Here is a 25183-nt window from a genome sequence, read left to right as displayed (position 1 = left end):
CATTTTCTTTATGCTAGAATGAGGTTGAGGCTGCGGGAAGAGGAGAAACCAAGAAGAAGAGTGGTTCTCATCCTTCCGAATGTGTTTTGTGATTCGAATATTCGCGAAAACTTTAAAAAATGTGAGATTTCTTTAATCCTTCTCTTAGGTACAACTATGTGGACAACTCTCTTCTCTTTATTCGTGGAATTGAGGTTGTTGGAGCATGTTAGGGTTATTGTTACCTTTGTTTTCTTGTTTTATTATCCTTTCTAGTATAAGAGTCAATGGTGTGATCCCTTGCTAAGGTTGATGTATTTTGACTCTTCGAATCATTTATGAGAGCCAATTTGGGGCTTTTAGATCTAGATTAAATGGACCAAATTGAGAACACCCTTATGATTTTTTTACTGCCAATTAGATTTCCTAAAGGTTTCGTTTCGTTTCGTTTCGACTTTAATTCAAGGGCGAAATTATAACTTTTAGCCAATTTAGGTTAAAAAAGCAAGTTAGAACCTAATTTTCTATTTGGGATTTTATGGGAATATTTTGAGATATTTTTCTAAACCCAAATTAACTTTTATTTTATTTTTGTTAATCCTCTTGCATGATGATTAGGTTTATTACCTTTTGTTACCTTCTTGTGAGAAGGAATTATTGATCTTTAGAGAAATGAATCTAGTTGGAATGTGAAGAATAACGAACCACATTATATTTAATTAATTGTTATTATTTTATGTCTTTTGTTAAATTTAAATTGCTGTAATTTCTGTTTATTTTACTATATTTGTGTGTGACTTTGGACGAAAATAAGGTAAAACTATTATTTATGATGTTGCTCTTTGCCTTTAAATTAATTATTATTGTTATGAGAATGGAATGTATATGTAAGTGAAGGTGTGAGGAGGAATATTATTATTTTTCTACCTTGTATTTTTCACTAGGGTTGTGGGTTCGCTCATTACCCTAATAACCTTATGTGGTGCCATTAAACCCAATTGCATGATTTATAGGTGTATAGAAGGGTTGGGCTAAGAATCCCTATGAGTATTACTACCCTTTTGGTAGGGGTATTGAAGCCGGTTAACCCGTGATGCTAGGGGCTGGGTACTATATATCGAGCAGGCTCACCATCATCATAGAGAGGTAGGGTTGCATATAATAGATAACGGTTCCTGGGCGCTCAAGACCGGTAATCAACCCATGAGAGGACATGGAGATCATCATGTCCATTATATGTGGATGACCACTGAGTTAAGGAATGTGATCAATAAATGCTTCCCGTTATGGTTGTTCCCCAACTTCTTTCCCCCTCGTAAAAGAAAACCCAAATTAAATGAGTAGAATTTACATCAAAATACCATAAAAAAAGGAAAACAACTATAAATAGGGATCTGAAACAACACATAACACACAAAAAATAAAAACCGATCTGTTATAAAAAATGCATCATTCATTTGTTATGCATGTGAAAAGAATCACTACGTGCTGTTTGCATGATTTTTTGTTGTTAGAATTTGCATGATATTCACTTATAACTGTTAATTATCCAAAATATTTTCATCATTGTTTTCTGAAGTTTTTTTAATTTTTAATTTTTTATTATTACTTTAAAACTTATGCGAATGGAATTTCATAATACTAGGGTATTGGAGGAAACCAACATTAATGTATATACCCAGACATTGAAAAAAATATGTCTAAGTATAAATGCAACTAGATTTAATTAAAATAAAAGAACAGAGCAAAGTGGTCGACGAAAATGCCAAAGAAGTTGATTATAACGAAGGTATACCTAGTTCTAAAAAACCTATTGATATTTATTATTTGACTATATTTAAGAAATTATTTCTTTCAAAATTCCAAATTTTCTAAAAGATATAAAATCAGAAAGTTTAAACTACTTATTTGATATAATTGGTTTTTAATTGTGTTCTTATGGTATAAGAGTAGAACAAATGGATACTGTTCAGTTGGGAGGCAATTCAGTTTTTAGAGTTTCTGCATATTTTCCAAAATATTCTCTTCATAGTGTCTAATACATATCATAAAGGCCAAAAACCTTGGTCCAAGATGATGAAATTTTTGGCTTCAGATTAATCATAGAAATGGATTTAAATTGAGTTGAGTAGTCAATGGTAAGGAAAAAAATTGGAATTGAAAATTGTTTTGCTTTTGGTATGGCAATGGGATCAAGGTTACTTACATTATGTTTGAGAATAAGTATATTTTACTATGAGTTGATTTATACCTTTTTTATTTCAAACCTAACAATCTACCAAATGAACAAATTTTTTGCACCCTTTTGATTTTGAGTTTTCATAAAACATCCTAAATCTTGTAATAAAAGGAATTCTGAAAGAGCAATCGGAAGGCATAGTCATTGGGTTAGTTTCCATTTTGAAAGTTTTTGTTCTTAAATCATTCCTTTAAAATTAAAAATTTTTAGTGCAAATGTCAACATGTTCAATATCCTTTGACTTTTCATGTTTTGGATTGAATACTAATGATGAAAATAATGCTACCATACAGAGCTCTGAACATCTTGCAAAATTTGTCATGATTTCAATTGTCACAACTTCAATTTGAATTTGGAGTGCAACAACAGCCAGGTTTCTAAACACGACACAAGTACATCAAAACGGCACATTTGACAGTTTTTCTTTTTGTTTCAATCTTTATCTCTTAGATCTTCGGGATTTTTTCTGTTAATTTCAACATTTTTTCACCAGCTGAATTCTGTCTTGTTGATCTCTGAGTACCTTGATGTTTAGATAGTGAAGAAACAAGTTTTCATTTGTTGTAGATAAAGTATCCGAGTTTTTGTTTGAGGATCTTCTTGAATATAGATGAACTCAAACAGGAAAAATCTGCGTGAGTGGGAGTTAAAATTGTAAATCTAAAACTGAAAATGTCGAAATATAAATAAAAGAATTTACATTTGCATATATGCCTCCATTTTTTAACCCATACCGTGGATCGTTTATTATTACATGACAACCATTTAACAGCATCAGTTGAAAAAAAAAAGAAATTAAAAAAAAAATTATAAAGGAACCACCAAAGGTCAACTCAGTTAATAATGACCAACATGTCCAAACAGGGTGGTCTGGGTCTGATCCTGCCTGATGGTATATTAATAGTCCTATTCCCTCATTCTCTGTAAGTTAATATAAAGTACCTTTTAAAGAAAAACTATAAAATGTATTTTGATTAGAAAAATGACAATAATGTCTTTAATTATTTGTTTTAGATAGCAAAAGAGAGGCAAATGCAAAACTTTATTTTGCTTGAGTTACAAATGCTTTGGATCAAACCTTAGGGGGTCATATGAAAAGAGTCTAGATCCTCTCCCTATAGTGCTCCCCATTGCTTGTGGATCACAGACTACGAGGGGCCCCAGGACACTGGTGATGAGACTTAAGGATACTGGTGATGAGACTTACTTTTTAATTTTTTTTCTTTTTATTTTTCACTTATGGGCCCCATGTATTTGTGGTTATAAAACAATCAAGGGAGAACTCTGTGCTATCTACACTTAATGAAAATCACCTAATTTTTTTTTTTAAATGAAACATAAACATTTTATTATATTCTCAAACAAAGAAAGAGAAAACACCCTCAAATTACAAATGGCCTAATAAAAGCAGGTGCTGAAACCACACTCTTGCTAATCGAGCCTAGGAGCACCTGCAGCCAGAAAGTCAGCTACTACAGTTTTAGAGTGTTTAATAAATCTGAATAGAAGCGATGAGAAATCGTCAGATGATCACACCTTTGCCCCAATACCGTTTTCCTCGCAAGCCAGTTAGCATGCTTCCATTGAAAATGAATGCTTTCAGCCATGGTCAGCTTAAAATTAGTCAATTTCAATAAATGAATGTTAACACAAAACGAAATACTAAGAAATAAAATAGAAAACATGATATTGAAACAATAGTCTCCATGATGCAGTTTTTGATATGTTTTTCTCATTGATATAGTCTTAAAATAAAAATTGATGGTTGGATGAGAATACTAGAAAAAGAAATAGAAATATTAAAAATCGAAAACTGTTAACCCTTACTAAAATATAATTGGTTGAGGTTTATATATATATCTTTTTCAATTTTATCAGATATCTCTCATGATATTTTATTTAAAAGAGTTTTTTACATGTAGGTCTTTTAATAGAGTATAAAAACTAATGTTAAGTCTCTTTAGTGCAACAAATTACGTTTGGGTTCTATAGCAACTAACACCATCTTTCATCGTTAAGTTTTTTCAAATTTTAAACTTAAAAAGACAAAAATATCCGTCATATTGTTTAATTACCAAAATATCCCCCTTTACAAATTCTATTTTCGTTCCTATACCATGGGTCCTAAATACCCAACCAAGAACTTGAAGTGTATTAGTTTTAAGTTTGAACAAGGCTTGCATTTGATTAATGGTTTTAAGAGTTGGGTAATTGATTGAGACGCACCTCACAAGCATACAAAGCACATTTGCACCTTCAAACAATATCAGGATCAAGATCCTGCCGATAAAAAACAGTCCAGGCAAACTTGTCAGATCAGCCGGTTGGAATGAATCACCAAACTGTTCGTGTCAGATTTCATCTGGGTTAGCAATTGGACGAGCGTCCATGTCCAACTGATGGTATTCATTTAGAAGTTTTTGCTATTGCCCAAACAGGGAAGCAAGCTAATGGTTGTTTGTGGGCATATCTTAAGCGATGCTAAGCATTTTCCCATTTAAGTTACACAGCATGAATGTATTACGTACAGTTATTTCAGGATGCCAATGGTGTGCAGAAGACAAGGAATAAACATGATCTGAACGACAGAGAGTTGATTATAATTGGCTATTTATATCACCAGAAGAAAAGGTGCGGTGACAATGATGATAGTTATATTCTGGAAACTCTGGAAGCATGATTCCAGCACTGTGCTTCCGTGCAAACATGATTCTTAACAGTTAACACTCTATATTTACCTATATAGATGATTATCTGAAAAATATAATACGTAAGTGCCTCTGATATAATAATGTTCCATACTGTTTGTTGCAACGAACCAATTCACTATAAGGAACAAAATCAGTGACGAAGGGTTTGGCTCTCCGATGGCAGAATCGACACAGGCTTTTTGCACTGAAATCTTAATATGTCATCAATCACCCAGTTCTGAAACCATTAATCAAACCCGAAAATCCTGTTGGAACTTGAACCTGGAATATCAGAACGTTGGTATAACAATAAAACAGAATATTTAGGCCTAACTGAGGGGTATTTGGATCATTTTAAGTTTGAAATTTGAAGAAAATTTAAGTGTGGGAGACACTGTTAGTTGCCCTGGGGCACAGACATAATTTATTGAACTAAGAGAGCTCAATATTAATTTATGCTCTACTAAGAGAACCTAAGTTCACATCCTACAATTCCCACCCATACGATTCCTTAAAATTTCTTTCTAGGTTTGTGACACGTGGCAGTTAATTATCCAAGTGTTAAAATTTCTTTCTAGGTTTGTGACACGTGGCAGTTAATTATCCAAGTGTTAAAATTAGAATACAATTAGGAATTGAATCCAATAAATTCCTAAATTTTATCTCAATTTTGTCCTTTTTTTTTCTTGAGGCTCATTTTTAGGAATTTATTAGATTCAGTTCCTAATTTTGCTCATTGTTTTTCGTAGTGTTCACCCATTGTCTTGTTGAAGAACACCCTCTTCTTTTACTCAAAATAAATAAATAAATAAATAATAGAAAATAAGAAGTGAAAACCACTGCATGTCAACAACACACCCTTGTATCTAACTCTATCCTCCCCTTCTTGTGGAAGGAGACATAGACATATGCTAGAATGTGTGACACAACTCTAGTGAACAAGGAAGTGATTATCAGCCATGATCGGCTATCCCTTCTTCTATGCTTTGTCAGGCAGAGGTTGCAGGCAGTACGGAAGGGCGATGGTTTTTCCAGGTTGATGTAGCTTTCCAGGATTTAACAGGTTGCACTGGCTTAGGGATTGGTGGCTTCAAGGACGGGGTCTTAAAGCTTGGCATGTTCTATTCCTGGGTTGGCTTCTTCAGCCTTTGAAGGTGAGGCTTTAGCAGCAAGGGAAGCAGTCAAGTGGGCCGTGGAGCAGGGGCGGACCTGCATTGGGGCCAGGGGGGCCATGGTCCCTCGGATTTTTTAAAATTTGTTATAAATTCCTTAATTTTCTGGTTTATATGTTAATTCATTTATTTTTCTCCAGCTTTTTCTCTTTCTACATGTGAAATGTCACTATTTGGCCCCCTCCCAATATTGAGAACCATTTTTAAAGGTAATATAATGGATATAAATGTCATTCCAAATTAAAAACTAGTTCTTCAACCCCTATTTATTCTCCCCTTTCTTCTCTCTCATGTTTTCTTCCTATTTATTCTCTTATCTTTTTATAAATGTGGGTTAAGGAAAATTTTTGAAAAAAAATCTTATTAGGTATTCAAAATTTCATTCCTAATTAAAAATTAACTCCTCAATCCATATTTATTCTCTCCTCTCTCATATTCTCTTTCTATTTATTCTCTTCCCTTTCTATAAGTATGGGTCAAGGAAAAATTGGAAAAAAATATTCTCCACAATTAGGTATTCTTTCTCTTTCTCAATTTATTTATTGTTTCTATTTTTTTATTTTTTTATTTGATTTTATACTATTTTTTTCTTTATTTCTTTTACAATTTTTGTTATTTGATTTTATACTGCGAATAAAATGTCTATAGTTAGTAAGGTAAAACTACCATTGGTTTGCATCTATTAACAAAGAAAATTTTGATTTGTGTATGACTTTCTAGGGTTGAATTCATTTTTTTTTTTTTTGCTTTAATTTATCTATATTTGTCAAAAAAAATTATTATCAATAATGGGCCCTACAAAATAAGCATTAGTGCTTTCCGATGGGAAGATTATCTGGATTTTTATTCTTCGCCCCCCCCCCCCCACTTTTGAATCCTGGGTCCGCCCCTGCCGTGGAGAATGATCTAGCTGAGATTGATCTATGTTGAAAACGTAGAAGAGAAGGTAGTTGAAGAGAGAAAGAGAGAGAGAAGAGTTCAAGGAGAAGGAGAGAGAGAAAGACAGTGACATTAGGATTTACATGGTTAGGTTAGGGTTTTAATCGTCGCGGCCATCCTTCCAACGGCCATTCTGAATGGCCGCCACATTTCAGCGGCTGAAATCTCAACCGATCTATGTTGAAAACGTAGAAGAGAAGGTAGTTGAAGAGAGAAAGAGAGAGAGAAGAGTTCAAGGAGAAGGAGAGAGAGAAAGACAGTGACATTAGGATTTACATGGTTAGGTTAGGGTTTTAATCGTCGGCGGCCATCCTTCCAACGGCCATTCTGAATGGCCGCCACATTTCAGCGGCTGAAATCTCAACCGACACTAGGATTTACATGGTTGGTTCGGTCCATTGTTTTCTTTTAAGTTTTTAAATAAAATAAAAAATTTAATAATATGTTATAACCTAATTCTATTCATTCGACAGAACGGAAGTAAAAAAATCGATCACCGTCTTCTCTCTGTAGAGAAGAGTCGTTCCATCAGTGTCTTTTCTGAAAAGAAGAGTCATTCCATCATCGAACTTACCTTTGCTAACTTATTGACTTTGTCTAGTTCTAGGCAAACAAGACGGCAAGACCCAATTGCAATTGAATTGTTTGCTCGAAGATACTTCTCGATTGAATTGTTTGCTCCATAGTACTTATTGTTTGCAATTACCTGCCAAGAACAATGTCAACGCCATTCTTGGAGTTAGGAAAAAAGAATTAGGTACAATCCTGCTTACCTCTGGAGCTACATAACATGAGAGCCACATGCCCTTGATCAGGGGCGGACCTAGGATTCAAAAGTGGGGGGGGGGGGCGAAGAATAAAAATCCAGATAACCTTCCCATCGGGAAGCACTAATGCTTATTTTGGAGGGCCCATTATTGATAATAATTTTTTTTGACAAATATAGATAAATTAAAGCCAAAAAAAAAAAAAAAAAAAAAAAAAAGAATTCAACCCTAGAAAGTCATACACAAATCAAAATTTTCTTTGTTAATAGATGCAAACCAATGGTAGTTTTACCTTACTAACTATAGACATTTTATTCACAGTATAAAATCAAATAACAAAAATTGTAAAAGAAATAAAGAAACAAATAGTATAAAATCAAATAAAAAAAATAAAAAAATAGAAACAATAAAAAAATTGAGAAAGAGAAAGAATACCTAATTGTGGAGAATATTTTTTTCCAATTTTTCCTTGACCCATACTTATAGAAAGGGAAGAGAATAAATAGAAAGAGAATATGAGAGAGGAGAGAATAAATACAGATTGAGGAGTTAATTTTTAATTAGGAATGAAATTTTGAATAACTAATAAGATTTTTTTTCAAAAAATTTCCTTAACCCACGTTTATAAAATGATAAGAGAATAAATAGGAAGAAAACATGAGAGAGAAGAAAGGGGAGAATAAATAGGGATTGAGGAACTAGTTTTTAATTTGGAATGACATTTATATCCATTATATTACCTTTAAAAATGGTTTTCAATATTGGGGGGCAAATAGTGACATTTCACATGTAGAAAGAGAAAAAGCTGAAGAAAAATAAATGAATTAACATATAAACCAGAAAATTAAGGAATTTATAACAAATTTTAAAAAATCCGGGGGGCCATGGCCCCCCTGGCCCCAATGCAGGTCCGCCCCTGCCCTTGATAGGAAAATTCTTGAAGCTTATTAAATGAAGAATTGATACAACACTTGCTTATGATCTTCATTTTTGTATTAGTCAATGTGCTGTATTGGTCTCAGTCGTTCAACAGGAGAAACCGAAAATAACATGTATCTTGAACAAATCATTGTCTCCTTCTTAGGTTTCAAAAATCAGACGTAGGAGACGATGGTGGACGTTCAGATGGGAGATGCACAGCATGGAAAACACTAGATTCAAGCACTAGATGCAATCAAGACTCTCAATCGATCCTACCAGCAGATTTACTTTCAAGAACCAATCGATTTCACCCAGCAGATTCAGATCTCAAAGAAAAAAACCTGTTGTAAAAGTGCGGAAACAGGTTCTTACCTAAACACACAGTTGTGCATCTCTCCTTCCATCAACAAACGAAGCTTGATAGCTTCTTCACCTCATCAATTCTTAGCAAAAGAAGTGATTTTGGGATCATTTGTCTTGTATGTGCAAACAAAAATACCTTTACCTTATTAAATCAGTGCTGGCAGGGATCGTCTCGTTTTGGTTAAATGTCATTCCTATTCCTAAGGGTGTCATTAATCAATTGGAATCCACTTTTGCTCGATTCTTGTGGAAGGGTGGCTCAAATTCAGGCTACAGCAAGGTCTCTTGGCCCTTGATTTGCAATCCGGTACGTTTGGATTCTTGTTGCCAGTAATCACACGTGTTGGGGCACTTATGTGTTGAATTGGTGGTTGGGGAACTCTTTTGTGTGGTCGATGGCGGTGCCTAGAGATGGATCTGCGGTGTTGAAAGCCATCCTAAATACTAGAGACTTGGCTCGTAAGTGCATCCTTTACAGAATTAAGAATGGACAGGACACTTCTCTGTGGTTTGATCCTTGGTTATCCAATGGCTCTCTAGCCCTACAAAATGATCTAATCGTGGAAGCGTTGGGGAGACGGCAGAGCGATAAGGTTTCTTTGCTACTTGATGCACATGGGCAATGGAGTTATGGTGGCAGGGATTTGAGGATTAATGCTCGTTGGGAGGAGATTGTCTCTACTAGGGTTTTTCCTCGGCTACTGCGAGACTCTCCAAAGTGGCTATTAACTTCAAGTGGGAAATACTCTCTCAAGACTGCTTATGAAGTGGTTCGTCTGAAGGGAGAGAAGAAGGCTTGGGCTAGGCTCGTTTGCGTTTCAGTTTTATTGCCTGGTTAGCCATTCTGCAGCGTCTTCCAACATTAGACAAGGTAATAGCTTGGGGTGGCTGTGAAAATTCGGTCTGTTGCATCTGTAAAAATGCTGTTGAGTCTCATGACCATCTGTTTGTTGGGTGTGAGTATTCTATTGCTGTTTGGTCTAAGCTTCTCCAAGTCCACGGGTTTGTTTATACTCGGAGAAACTCTTGGAGTGAGGAAATCGGATGGGTTGTGGAGAGGTTCACCGGTGATGATTTGGTTAGTCACATTCGCAAGTTCAGCTTTGGAGTGTTCGTCTATCGGATTTGGGCAGCAAGAAATAATGTGGTTTTTCAAAATGGTCATGCTGTAGCTGAAAGCACGTTCCAACATATTTTAAGCGATGTTCGAAATAGGTTTTCAAGGGGCGCTTGCATGGTGATTGATTCCCCTGCTAACCGTGAGTTTTTCCACCGATGGAAGATTAAGGTGAAATTTCGGCTCCCAGTGGCAAGGGCGGTAAAATGGATTTCTGCTCCGAATGGGTGGATCTCAGTGAACTGTGATGGATCTATTCGGTCTGCCCTTGGTGGGTATGGTGTTCTCGCACGAGATGCAGCGAGAGCTGCTATGTTTGCTATAGCAGGTGCTGTGTTTGAAACAAATATATTGGTAATGGAGCTGAAGGCGATCCTTCGCGGCTTACAACAAGCATCTGATTTAGCCTATACTCGTGTCTAGGTGCGGTCGGATTCTCAGGCTGCTGTGGTAATGGTATGGGGCAAGTATAGCATTCCTTGGTTTGCTCAAGAGTTAGTCGTAGACATTCGAGACCTCTCGCAACAGTTCGACTATTGTGTTTTTCATCACCACATTCACCACATTCGGGAGTTAAACACTGGTGCTGACCTTTTGGCGAGATTTTGTCACTTTGTAAATGAAGCTATTTTCTTCCCTCCTAAAATTCCGGATGACCTTGCACGGTTAATCAGAAATGATGTGGATGGGATGTCCTATTATCGTATGTAATTTTGTTTCCGTTATTTATACAAAGCTACCTTTTTCCCCAAAAAAAAAAAAAAAAAAAAAAAACCTTTACCCGATGTAGAGCATAAATCTAAAAGACTTGAAAAGGCTCATTCAAGAACAAGAAATTTACATCATGATTTTGATTGGCTCTCAATGAAACAATACATCAATGAGAGATTAGATCCATAAGTTAAGTGAATTATATAAATACTACAGTATTTTAAATTATAGGGGGTCAAGATTTATCTTTCTTAAAGAATAGAAGAAAAAGCCCTTTCATTAGGAGTTAAAACACCTACTATGAAAAAAGGAGGGCTAGAATTGACACATTGGGTGTTTTTTTTTTCACAATATTTTTTTGAACTATATGCATCCAAAGGTGTATGTACAGTTCTTAAAGGATATTATATTTGTCATAATCAATCGAATTCATTGTGAATTTTTTTTTAGGACAAGAGATTAATAGCAGGATCTCTAATCAATCTATTTGTCTCACGTTATCTTTTGATTTATTGATTGAGACATTTTTCCCCTGGAGAATAATAAAACAAGTCAAAGTTGTATTGCTAGAAACCTTCTCAAGCACGAAAATTGAATCAGTTCATTTTCTAAGAATGATAGAATGACTTGATTAGTCAAATGCTTTTGATTTTTTTTTCCATAAATAGTTTCCTGTTCCGTTAACACACGCGCACACGCTTTAGGGCTTTTGTATTGTCCTAGGGAAAACTTTACTTACTTGCCTTCATCTATTTGTTATGCGCAAAGAAATAACATATGAATGTCCATTTTTTCTTAATGAACAATCATTCCATTATTTGCATGACATTCAGTTATAACAATTAGTTGTCCAAATATTTTACACTATCATTTTCAACTTAATTTCTTTTCTCAATAACTTTAATGTTATGTTAGAATTTGATAAGAATATGATACAAGAACTTCACCACAGTAAGGCATGGGAGGAAACCAACATTAACCTACGGTTCTCTTGGTATAGTTTAAATTTATGATTATTTGATCTATAAACATAAATATGGGTGTTTGGTATGCTTTATTATCTCGATTTCTTTTTGAAATAATACAAAATTCATAATAAAGTTTGTTTATGATTTATTGGGATAAAGAGTTTAATGTTGATAAATTTATTTAACACGTGTTTTATCGTTACAAAATTAAGGGTAAAAATGTATTTTTATATAATTTTATAAGATTTGGTCACATTTCACATTCCTTCATTATTGACGGCAACGATGGCTCTATATCTGCGTGCAAAGATAGAGTTGTATGCCTTAAATTTTCTCTCATTTCACAAATCTAAATTGTATATCTCCCGAATCTCTCTCTTTTTTGCTTCCTCTTAAGTCTTATCTCTTCCTTCTCACTTATTCTTGTTGTTACAAATGGTGAAATTAGTTGATAATCTACATTGTATATGACAATTTTATTTGGTTGCATGAATCATGTCTTGTTGCTCCTCGGAGAGATGTGTGATGATAGAATCTAGATCATTTGCATCACCCTCTAATTTGCCTAGCCTACATCATAGTCATCTTTTTTTCTCTCTGGTGGCATCTGATTCATAGTTATATTTTGATTTTTGCAGATAATTCCACCAGTGCGTTAGCACGTTGGGTATGGACAATGTATATATTATGTGTGTGGGTGATCGTTAGTATGACTTTAGATTAGAAACTGCGAATGCATGTTTGCAATGGATGGGAAATCAGAATATCCAGCATATTGAATTTTGGAATAATGAAAGTGTAAAGGGTAATCTGGGTATATCACTTGTGTTATTTGGTTTTGGCTGAACCGGTTGGTTCACTTACTTGTACATGGGGCATTTGGGCTGGTTCGTTTCATTAGTGTGCAAAACACAATTGAGTTCTGCGATTTGGGGCTTCTGAGTTCTCTCTCTGGTTTCGTTCATGGCGGCTTCTCTGTCTCGGTTTCTTGCTACGATGCTTCAATGGTGAAGGATCTTTAAGGAGGTAATAGAGGGCTTTTGTTCGGCTCGGTGAGAGGGAGACTCGATGGTGATTTGAACCCAAATGGTTGCCATATACTGTGACTTCTATACCTTTCATATTTCCCTTGATTTCTGTAATTTTCTACAATTAATAGTGGATCGGATTCTATTTAGAGTCCCAGAGACGTAGGTTTGAAAGAACCGAACTCCGTAATGAATTTCTCTCTTCATCTTCTTGTATAAATTAGGTAAATCTCAAACGATCGTTGTTGTTAGGGTTAACAGATTATGTTTTTCCTTATTTCAATTTGCTAAATCAAATATGAGAATCATCATATGCAATTACAGATAAGTAAATGAATTAAGGGAATAAAATTCTGTGATATCAAATTGGCATCAAAGCCTGTGTTTGCCTGTGATTCAGTGATTAGATGGAACTGAGTTAGGGTTTTTTGAATGATTTACATCTAATTTGATTGCTTTGATCTCATATGGTATGTAAGTTGTTGCAATTTATGTTTCAGACCATGTATATATGCTTCTGCTGCCTTATACTATATCCATATGCATTCAGCTCTTATGAAATGATCTGAATTTTAAATTGTTAGTATGTTAACCTATGTATGAGAAGCAGTTCTGATATGGTTTGAGTGGGAGTAGTTAATTTAAATTGTCAGATTTATGGAGTTGTCTGGTAAGATGACTTGCATCAGTTTTGTTTGCTTGATTATATCATGTTAGCAGTTGGATTTTTATGGTCATTGTGCTTTGTGATTAGACATCTTCACATTTAGTTGGAGTCTTATTCATTATTTGTATTTTGTGAGTTGATCTTGTATGATCAGAGTTGTTGAGTCTTTTTGAGTTTACTTCCTTTCTTATTAATGGTTGGTATCTACTCTAGGTGACTTGAGTATGTCTAGTTGTTGACTTGTGCCCTTCCTTGTGGTGAATGGGTGGATAGGTCCTGGTTGAGTAGTGGTAGTAAACTAGTGATGGATTAGGAGTGGGATTGCCTTTTGGGTTTGTCTAGATTATTTTCATCTTGTTGTTAAATGTGAGGCTATAAGAGTGTTTGCAATTTTGAGTTACTCCCATCATTATTTTAATGGGTAATTGGATACTTGTTGTCTTTCTTTACACTCATGTAGAAGAAAGAACTATTTTGCAAATTCTTTAGGCATTTTAACAACTGAATTGAAAATATGACTTGTTAATGAATCCTGTTGTGGTTTCATTTGTATTCCCTTGGCATTGGTATATAAGACTTGATGTTTGAGTCTTGTGCATTGTATTTTTGCATTTAGGTTGACAGTTGCCTCTAGTTTCTCATTTCATTTTTTTGTGTCTATATTTGCCTTTATGTGGTTTACATATTGGTCGCATGTTGTATTCCTTTGGGGAAGTTTTAAAATCAAAATTTGAAATGAAAGTACTTGGATCTGTTAGGAATTTTCCTAAGTTTTGGAATCTACCTGGTTGAAGGGGAGAGATTTATGCTTATTTTTTTAGGTTTTTATTCCTTGATAAGGATCATTAGAATTTTAACTGTTGGAATTTATTTAGTTAAAATTTCTTTAGTTGTCATGTGTTAAATATTCTTTGATCATTGTCATGTTCTATATATTTAAATGTTTATTGTTCAAATCTCTCTTCTCTAGTTGTTAAGTTCTCTTATATATCATGTGATATGTTTGAGACTTGACTTGACTTATATTGTAAGCATTTGTATAGATTCATGGGCTGTTTTGGGATTATCAATTTTATCTGGATCCATGTTGTTCATCTGTTGATGGTTGTAAGGTTCTGTTAACCTAGGTTGTCTTTGGGTATCACCATGGATTTCTTTGAAGTTTATACTTGTCTCTTGTTTAAAGTCTTACTTGTTTAAATCATATATTTATTATGCTTTGGTTGGCATGAGTAAGTCTATGTGTTGGGTTACTACCTCTTGTGGAGATTGTATACTTTGTTTTTTCATTTATCTATGGTGTGGTGATGTCCAGGTATGTCTTGTGTTTTATCAGGTTTGCATATGTTGCAGTTTTACGGGAGATGCTGCCCAATTTTTTATGACTCTTGTTCTGTGTGTCTCTTTTGTGAGATATATGCCTGGTGTGTGCATGTGTATTCTCCATGTTTATATGGTTGAGTTGTGAACTATGAGTTATTGTTTATGGGTTTTTCTACCTGGTGCATTTTGTTGCATGGTGTGCCTGCATTGAGTACTTTAGTGTTGCATGGTTAGTGCATGTCTAAGTATTTTGCATATTTTATTTGCTTTGTACTGTGATCTCTTTGCTTTTGTTTGTGCAGGTACACTTGGACGATGATGGTTGAAGCCCAATCTACTATTGTTTAGATTTACAGATTAAGGGGGAGATTTGTAAGGGGTAATCTGGGTATATCACCTGTATTATATGGTTTTGGCTAAACCGGTTGGTTCACTTACTTGTATATGGGGCATTTGGACTGATTCGTTTCATTAGTGTGCAAAACACAATTGAGTTCTACGATTTGGGGCTTCTAAGTTCTTTCTCTGGTTTCGTTCATGGCGGCTTCTCTGTCTCGGTTTCTTGCTATGATGCTTCAATGGTGAAGGATCTTTAAGGAGATAATATAGGGCTTTTGTTTGGCTCGGTGAGAGGGAGACTTAATGGTGATTTGAGCCCAAATGGTTGCCATATACTGTGACTTCTATACCTTTCATATTTCCCTTGATTTCTGTAATTTTCTACAATTATAGTGGATCGGATTCTATCTAGAGTCCGGTAGACGTAGGTTCGAAAGAACCGAACTCCGTAATCAATCTCTCTTGTCATGTTCTTGTTTAAATTAAGAACTAAACTCCGTAATCAATATCTCTTGTCATCTTCTTGTTTAAATTAGGTAAATCTCAAACGATCGTTGTTGTTAGGGTTAACAAATTATGTTTTTCCTTATTTCAATTTGCTAAATCAAATATGGGAATCATCATGTGATTACAGATAGGTAAATGAATTAAGGGAATCAAATTCTGTGATATCAGAAAGGTCCTGGTTGAGTTGCTTCCCTATCCTAATGAGCACTCTCTGCACTGTTTTCTGTTACCATTCCTTTTTTATTTAGGCCCAAGCTTTCATTGTGTGTCTCTAATTAAGGATGACTTGCCATATAAATATGCGATATGCTATTTTGACCAAGTTATTGCTCCATTATACAACTATCCAAGGAAATCCGCCAAAGTTTCCCAGCACTGTCTCTTCTTAGTGGACTACTGGACTTAGTCAGTTGGACCATGAATGCAAACAACCCAGCAGGTAAAAGTTTGTTGTAGCAGGAGTTTTATGCCCAGATTTTCTCTTCAGAGAACAACAGCAATAGAAACGAACTCATTGACAGTCTTAGGAAACTTAACCTTGTTGACATCCAGGCTTTCAATTCGCATAGAAACACCAGATCTATAGCAAGACCCCCGACATGTTTCGATAGGCATCGCAACGTAATACGGATTAGATGCCCCTAACATCACTGATAACAAATTGAGTGATCCCATTAGAGAAATCAAAAACCAGTAACCACACATAAGAAAAAAAGCAGTACTAGACAGCCAAGCAAAGAAAGTCACAGTTTCAAACAAAAAACCAAGCCACCAAATGAAAAGGTAGAAGTAGTTTTGGAAGGGAATAGAGAAGGATGCAGGAATCAACCCAACAATAACTAAGACTGGCTCAGATCTGGCACAATTTTATATCAATTGCTGTTCTTGCGTGCTTATCTGATGAATTATTCAAAATCCAGATAATTGCAATCCATCTAAACCTCTATTTGTAAATATTCAGATATGTTTTAAGTAACCAAGTGTTTTTCCTTTGCGTTATCAAAAAAATATATTACACAACTACGTTCTTGTTTAATCAAGTTTGGCTTCACAAAATAATAATAAATATATAAAGCTACACTTAGTCCTAAAAATTCTAATGACATGATTTTATCTTGAAGACCAACAGCCCATCATGATTTTATCTTGAAGTTCAACTACCATCAATCAATTCATTAAACCAACAATAAATGTGAGAAAAGGTATTGGAAAATGAAGGAAGATGGTTTTCTTACATCAACACGCTTTCAACCACTCTCGTATTTCTGTGTGAAACAAAATGCATCGATCACACGGGATTTTTCCAAAAAAGGAGGAAATTTTTCAACCATTACTCCTCGATTGGATTCTGTGAAAGCCAAGGATCGAGAGGATTGAAAGGAGGAATATGGGCCCTTCAAAGGGAAGGAGCTAAATGCATTCTTATCAAAAAAGAAAACTCCTTTCTGGCAATCAATTGCTGCTTCAGGGAGGTTGGTTGCATATTCATTTATGCTCCCTCGCTCGCTGTGGAAATTTTCTGGTCTCAAATCCTCCACTTCATCCAATCGTACTTACCCTTCATCATTGTTGGGATTTCACGGGTGTTGACCCAAGAAGATAAATTAGGAGGGCCTTTGCCTTCCCTCTCTCCCGCTCTCAAATCTGATCGTAGTTTGGGCCTTCAAGAAATCTCATCTCCAAGAGTCCAATTCACTTGGTCAAACAAGCGACCCCCAAACCGACCAAAGAGCTGCCGGTTGGGCCTCTCCTTCGTGGATTGCCCTCTTCCCCAAGGTCTTACTAAAGCGCCAACTTCGGATCGACCACAATCCTATTTTTCTCGTCTTATAGCTCCCAATTCCCCAAAAGGAAACTCTTTCATTTCCAAAGGCATGGCACTTCCATCCGCTCTTTGGCGGCGTTGACAGCATGGGTAGTGAGGTAGTTTCAATTTTGAATGTAAACTTGCTAATCTCTCTAGATCCTTAATTCGGATGGTCTGTTTTTGGAAGTATCGATAATATCTTTCACCAACTATCCGAGAATTGAGGTGCTTGACGCCCTAGACCGGCGGGATGCAATCAGGCCAAAACAATCGATCTCATGGGATCTAGCTGCGGGAACAGTTCGGTTTCGAATCAAGGTGTACATTCGGGATGGGGCGTACGGTACTATCATCTCTCTTCTAAATTCATTTGCATAAGAGAGGATTGAGACATTGAATACAAGGGAGCTTGTATCTTCACCATATGATTGCATCTGCTTTTTCGATACATGCAAAACTTGTTCACATCCTCAACACCATTGGACCCATATTTCATTGAATGTTTATTCCCGAATATGGCTACTACGGTCCATCTGGAAGGAATTTCCTCAACCCCATCCATGGAGGAATTAAGAGCGGTCTTCTCCTTGGATCCTCACAAGCCCCGGGTGGATGGGTTCAATGCCATGTTCTATCAAAAACATTGGAATCTAATTAGTAGAGACCTCTTGATTTTGTGCACCTGTTTTTCAACAAGTCATCCCTCCCCTTTGGAACAAATCATACACTCTTATGCTTCATCCCAAAAGGAAAACCCTAGAGTGGTAGATGACTTTAGACCAATTAGCTTGTGCAATGTGAGCTACAAAATTGTGGCCAGTTATTGGCTCGAAGATTGAAACCTCTCCTGGACCATTTCATTTCCCCTTGTCAAGGGGCCTTTGTGGCCAATAGACAAATCACGATAACATTTTCTTGGCTCGGGAAATCTTTCATTTTATGAGAAGACTAGAGGGGGATGGGTTTGTTGCTCTCAGCTAGATATGTCTAAAGCTTATGATAGAGTATAATGGAAGGTCCTAACCAAACTTTTGAATTCCTTGGCTTCGCCACTGGTGACACTCATTCACAGCTAATCTCATTAGCCTCCTTCTCAATCAAACACAATGGTAGCCCTTACTTCGGTTTTTAGGATCACGGGGCTTAAGGCAGGGATGCCCTCTTAGCCCCTACCTCTTCCTCTTCATCATGGAAATCCTGTCTAGACTATTGAATGAATCGATCTCTCAACTTGTTTAGAGGCATCAGTAGCAAGAAGAGCCCCTGAAATCTCTCATCTCTTCTTTGCTGATGATACCTTTCTTTTCTGCCGAGCAAAACTGGATGATGCCTTAGCCCTAAAGCTGTTCTAGAACTCTTCTCGACATTCGGGCCAAGAAATTAATTTTGAAAGTGGGGCCTTCTTTAGCGAAATGTACCCCGGGGATAAGGCTGCAATTATTTCTGCCCTAGGAATCAATGAATTGAAAAGAATCTGTTTATTTGGGTACAAACTGATCCATGGCGGTCTAAAATGAAGGAGCTACAGGTTGTAATCAACAAAATGAAGAAAAAATGGCAACCGGAAGGCTTGAACCTATCTTTCGCAGGGCGAGGAATCCTGTTGCAATTTGTTCTCCGGCCACAATCAATGTACCAAATGCAATGTTTCAAATTCCCAAATGCTCTGTGCAAGAAAATTGATTCCTTATGCCAAAATTTTGGTTAGGGAATCCAACAAAGGAGAACAACTGACTCTCATTTCATGGGATCGATGCTGTGAAGCGAAAGATAAGGGTGGGTGGGTTTCAAGAAAATGGAGGAAGTTAACAAAGCTCTCTTACTCAGCAAGGATGGAGAATGCTAAAGAACCCGGACTCATTATGGGTGCGGACACTAAAGGCAAAATACTTCCCAAACACCACACCATTCGATCCAAAGGTGAAAGAAGAAATGGATCATGGACGTGGACAGTGTCCGTGGAATATTACCAACACTGGAGAATATGGTATGGAGAAGATAGGAATGGGAGGAACACATCTTTTTGGTTTGATCCTTGGATCAAAAATCCGGAAGATCGTACACAACTAGAACCGGATCGTCAATGGGAGAGAAACAATTCAATAGCTCAAGTGGTGGGCTCAATCAATCGCCCGACGGGGAGTTGCCTCTTCCTCTAAACCTTCATCTGTTCCACCTCACTAACCTCGGTCCGTCAAATGAAAATGATACATGGATGTCTCGATCTCAGTATGGGGATTTCTCTGTCAAAATGGCAAGAAAACCCTTACGCAATTAAGATCAACATCTCTTTCTTCTAATTACACCACTTGGTGGAGGTTCTTTTGGAAACTACCCCTACACCCCAAACTTAAGACCTTCTTTGGCGTCTTTTAAATGCGGGATTACCAGTCAAGGCAATACTTGCACAATGGAAACCAATATCCCCGTTGCGAACTTTGTGGAAATAGTGTGGAATCTGCATGGCATGTATTCCTTTCTTGTGAATGGCGAAAGGATTTGGGCAGCTGGACCACTTGGATTGCGACGGAAAGACTCACAAATTCATCGATCGGTGATCTATGCAACTCCTTTATCGTGCGTAGGGAGGGATGGCAACAAAGATGGATGGTCTCCGTTTTATAATTAGTTGCTATTTCATATGGAAAGAACGGAATAACAAAATCTTTAATAAAGATAACCCCAACCCCATCGAGTTCTAAACAACATAGCAAGGTGGATCCAGGTTTAAACATCACAACACAAGAAAATGTTGAAAACTCATTTCACCAAACACAAGCCACCTCTCCGAGCCAAATACTTGCTTTGTAATAATTTAACTAACTTAAATCTTTGTCCGACTTTATTGTGTGCGGGGTATATAATGCGGATTAGGTAGCACGGATGGAGTATGGGAATAGTGCATGAAGGGCGTTAAAGCTTCTCGCGGAGGATTAGGAACGGAAACATCGTTGCGCACTCTTGATTGGATTAAAGGAAGGGATACATCATGCATTGCACCAGAATATTAAAATACAAGATATCTGGTGCAACAACAAAGAAGTTCGTGATTTACTCATGCCAATTAATCACATCAAGTGGCCAATATCTCAAGTCCCAATTTTGGTAAACATACTATCTAACATTAAGGATGCAAACCTTAATGATTTTTCTGACACCATACTCCACCAGTGGCTTTTATATTTGGCATTTAATTCCTCTTTAGACTTTACAAGGTCAAACACTATAGACCCTACTACATTATGTATTTGCTATCTTAATTAATATCAAGCTTTGTTTTACTATCAAAATAAAAAAAAAACCCCGCGTTCAACCAAGTGATTGGAGCTTTGGCATTGCCCAAATCTCTAAGAATCTCACCAACTCCAAGTCTCTCCACCCCTTTTGAGCTCTTAGCATCCAAGAAATATAAGTAATTCATTAATGAGGCTTATAAGCTATAAAATACGGTTTCCCAAATTAAAATTCTGCTTTTTCTCTTTTCTAGGTAGGTGGCAGTTTGCTCAATAGATCAACCGCCCCCTCAAAATATGCGTTGAGATGGGGTTTCAGCAAGGTTCATTCAGGAGACTTACCTAACCTTACTTAGCTTGATGATAACATCTACTTGGGCTTGGGGACCTTCCATGTTGGGTTTAGTAATGAAAATCAATTTATCTTTGTTTGAGTTCAAATTTGAATTTGATGGGTCCCACTTAGTGTTAAACATGGGTTAGGTGTTTGGTATCATTAAGAGGGCCTTGTGAGAGATAATGGGGTGAGAAAAGGAGAGTATCTAGGGAGTTCTAAAGTGGGTTTTGAGCAAAAACGGGATTGCACTTTTGTGGTCTTCTTCTTGTGGTTTTGCAAGAAAATGGTTTCTTCTCTCTTGTATTCTTCTCCATTGGAACTCTATTGAAGCTTGAGCTTGGATTGAAAGGTTTTCTTCAAGAGCTTGAGGTGGATGGGTATTTTCAAGGAGGTTTGAATAGTGGTGTGAACGGTTGAGGTAATATTGTGTTATTCTCAAATCCTGTACTATTTTGAAGATTAAAATAGTGAAATCCCACCCTGTGGATATAGCTAATCTTGAATTTTTTGGATTAGTGAACCACGTAAAATTCTTGTGTTATTTGCATTTCTCGTTCATTCTTGTGGTGGTTTGTTGTTCATTTGCTTTGTGATTTTCTTCAATTTATATTGCACAAGATCCTTGGTTTATTTGTTCATTGGGGTGACTTGTTTAATTACCCGGTTCCTCAGATTGGGTCTTGTCTTCTACATTCCATCCTTGATTTCCATGCATGTGAATTCATCATTCAAAATCATCTAAGTTGGCTTTAGATCTTCTTCCAAAGTCATTTAAGTGACTGAGTCATCAACTTCATTATCTGTGTAAATGGGCTTAAGTCGAATTCCCACGATTGCCTTCTACTGGCACTCCGGGTTCTCATACCTTCAAGATGGACTTTTGGGTTAGAATTCTAGGGGATTTTACAATTATAGGCATAATGGTGTGTTGTTTGATCCTTAAATGGCAGACTGTTTAACTTTGAAATGGCAAGCCTTTAGCTTTCTTGTTGTTTTGATGCTTCAAACGTATGGAACTTGGGAGAGTTAGGATATTGAGGTGCCTAACTTATTCAAATGGGTGAATCAACTCTAATTCTCTCCTGAAGTAACCTATTCTCAGTTAGGGGTTTAGTAAGTATGTTTGCCAATTGATGGTTGGTGACTATAAACTCAAAGACAACCCCCTCTTTTGTATGCAATCCCTAAGGAAGTGATGCATAATATCTATATGTTTTTTTTTTTTGGTAAATAATATCTATATGCTTGGCTCTATAGTGAAGGACATAATTATTGCTTAGGTTTATTGCACTAGTGTTATCACATTTGATGTGACATTTAGCTAAACTTATAGTTTAGTAAAGTTTGCTTCATGCATAACAATTGTGCATAACACTTTTTGGCCACTATGTATTCTACGTCGGTTGTGGAAAGAGCCACACAATTTTGTATTTTGCAAAACCATGACACAAAATATTGCCCAAACAAGTAACAAGTCCCACTTGTACTCTTCTGGTTTTACTTAATTATTTATTTGTCTTTATAGATAATGGTGTTACAGAAGCACGTGTCAAAGATTTATTTGAAGTTCAAAATTATAACAACTATTTAAGTATGCATGTCTTGAGGTTTCCTAGATCATTTGATGTAAAATAGTGCTTGAGAAAATTCTTAATAATTGTGATGAGGAAAGAATAAGTAAGCTTAAAACCAGTCCGTTTTAAGCCCAAACCGACCTAGATCAGAATCAGCTCGGTTTGAACCAAACCCGACCAGCTCGGATCAAGCTAAACCGACCAAGTAAAGGTCGGTAGAAGAAATACAAAGGCTGAATAACAAGGTAGGTCTGAATAAGATTCTAGCCAAAGTAATAGTATTCAGTCACAACTCAACTACTCGTATTTGAGTAGGACTCAACGACTAAGAGTCAGATCACAACCTAACTAGGGTTTGAGTCTCACTCAAACTCGTACATGGAAAATCTATAAAAAGGTAAAGGAGCACAAGAGAAAGGTACGCTGAATAGAATTATCACTATTCGTATTATTATTGTTCATTACTTTCTTGCCTTCCTTAGTCGGATTTCTAACTAGATCATCGGAGGTGAAAACTCGACCTCCACGGTCAAGCTCATCTGTGCAGGTTTAACCGGCTGAAGGGACGAACAGGATTGTGCAGCAACAATTGGCGCCGTCTGTGGGAACTTGATCAAAATGCTATTATGAAGACGAGATCAGGTTTGGTAATCGAAGAGGTGTCTGGTGGAGAAAAGGAGGTCGACCAGGTTGGGATGGAAAAAATTCCCGAACTCCAGATTCAGCAAGATCTCCAATTCTCCCAGACACACCAACAAATCCATATGCGACAACGCATCAAATTGTCGAAGTTCAAAAGGAACAAGTTGAGATGAGAAAAGAAATCTCATCCTTAGGCGAGTTGATCAGGATGGCCATACAACACATAATTGCTCCAGAAGCAGATTCTCAAAAAAAACAAAAAAGTCTCGAGGAGAGCAGGCATAGCCGACCACCCGTGATCGACCAAATCCCTCAACAATCTCAAAAAGAGCTGGCAAAATCTCAAGCCGCGAAAGAGGTTATTCCAAAAAAGAATCCCCCGGTCAACGAAGACGGAGATCGAGGGAGCGGTACAGATCTAGCAAAAGCTTCAAAGGACAAAAAGAATCATAATGGTTCAAAGAAGCGGGATGACGAGATGAATAAGCGCATCGCCGACCTTGACGATACAGTCAAAAAAGCGTTAAAGCTTGGAAAAGAAGAGCTATACGCCGTCTTACAGGAGGACCCTTTCGTCAAAAGTGTCTTGGAAGCAGAGATGCCAATAGGTTTCAAATGTCCGACCTTCAAGGCGTACGACGGATCGAAGTGTCCTAAGCACCATATCACCCATTATAAGTCTGTCATGTCTACTTTTAGACATAATGAGGCAGCCATGTGCTGCAGTTTCCCAGCATCACTGACCGGAGCTGCATTAGATTGGTACCAAGCTCTGCCTCGTGGCACAATAAAAAGTTTCGAACATCTAGGTCGGACTTTCTTATTGCGTTTCCAAAGCGGAGTAGAAACCAAAAAAAGAGAAGACGCCTTGTTCGCTGTAAAACAAGGGCGAACAGAGTCCATTAGAGATTTCCTTGAGAGATTCAATAAACTAACCATTATTGAAAATCTGGATGAAAAGATAGCTTTCCACGCCTTGTACCAAGGACTCACCGAAGGCCTACTTGAGAGACTTTTGAATGACATGCCTGAAACGTATAACGCTCTCCGTGAAAGATGCCACAAGCAAGCGGAAATATCAGAAACAATTGAATCTCGAAAAAAGGAGCATCCGACCTTGGAGGCAAGAGCGTACAAAGAAAAGTACCAACCTGTCAGAAGATCGACCATAAACCCGACCAGGGATGGTCGACCTGAACAGGAAAGGTTACCGGCCATGAGGAGATCGGAAATCCTGATGCAGATTAAAGATCGAGGAATCCTCCAACAGCCCGAAAAGTTACATTCTCGACCAGAAAATCGGGACAAAAGCAAATATTGCGACTTCCACAAAGATCACAGACACTGGACAGATGACTGTCGACAACTAAAAGAAGAAATTGACAGAATCATCGATCAAGGGCGGCTCGTAAAATACCTCAAACCTACCCAGCCTGATCAAAAGCAAGTAGAAGGGGGTAGGAAGAGGCATAGATCTCGGAGTAGAGAAGGACGCCAAAACAAGTCCCGACCACGAGAAGGAGGAGATAATCAAAAATGACCACCAATATTTACTGTATTCGGTGGTCCAACTGAGGAGTCCAGTAGACAAGCCAAAAGAAAAGCACGATATGTGGGGAATGCCGAGCTTGAGAAACCAGGTGAGAAGATCACTTCAGAACCAATCACCTTCTCAACCAAAGATAAGCAGGGGGTAAACACTCCCCACGACGATGCCCTTGTCATCAAAGTCACTCTGGCCGGAACAGAGGTCCATAGAGTCCTAGTAGATACTAGGTCATCAGCAGATATCTTGTCGTTAGAAGCTTTCCAAAAATTACAGCTAGACGAGAAAATGCTGATCCCTTGTGGGACGCACTT

General features: G+C 37.0%; 1 protein-coding gene across 1 annotated transcript; it reads left to right on the top strand.

Moving 5' to 3' along the window:
- The first annotated feature begins 9465 nt into the window (after positions 1–9465).
- Positions 9466–10610, top strand: LOC148999809 (uncharacterized). The gene is made up of 2 exons (XM_089139096.1): positions 9466–9879; positions 9921–10610. The coding sequence occupies exons 1-2, from the start codon at positions 9466–9468 to the stop codon at positions 10608–10610; spliced, it is 1104 nt and encodes a 367-aa protein (XP_088995222.1).
- The last annotated feature ends 14573 nt before the right edge of the window (positions 10611–25183 follow it).

This window comes from Hakea prostrata, chromosome 11 (genome assembly GCF_041222555.1).
Source record: "Hakea prostrata isolate BN-2017 chromosome 11, UWA_Hpros_2, whole genome shotgun sequence".
Taxonomy (NCBI): Eukaryota; Viridiplantae; Streptophyta; class Magnoliopsida; order Proteales; family Proteaceae; genus Hakea; species Hakea prostrata.
Note: the sequence above shows the minus strand (reverse complement) of the source record. Positions and strands in the feature narration are given on the sequence as shown.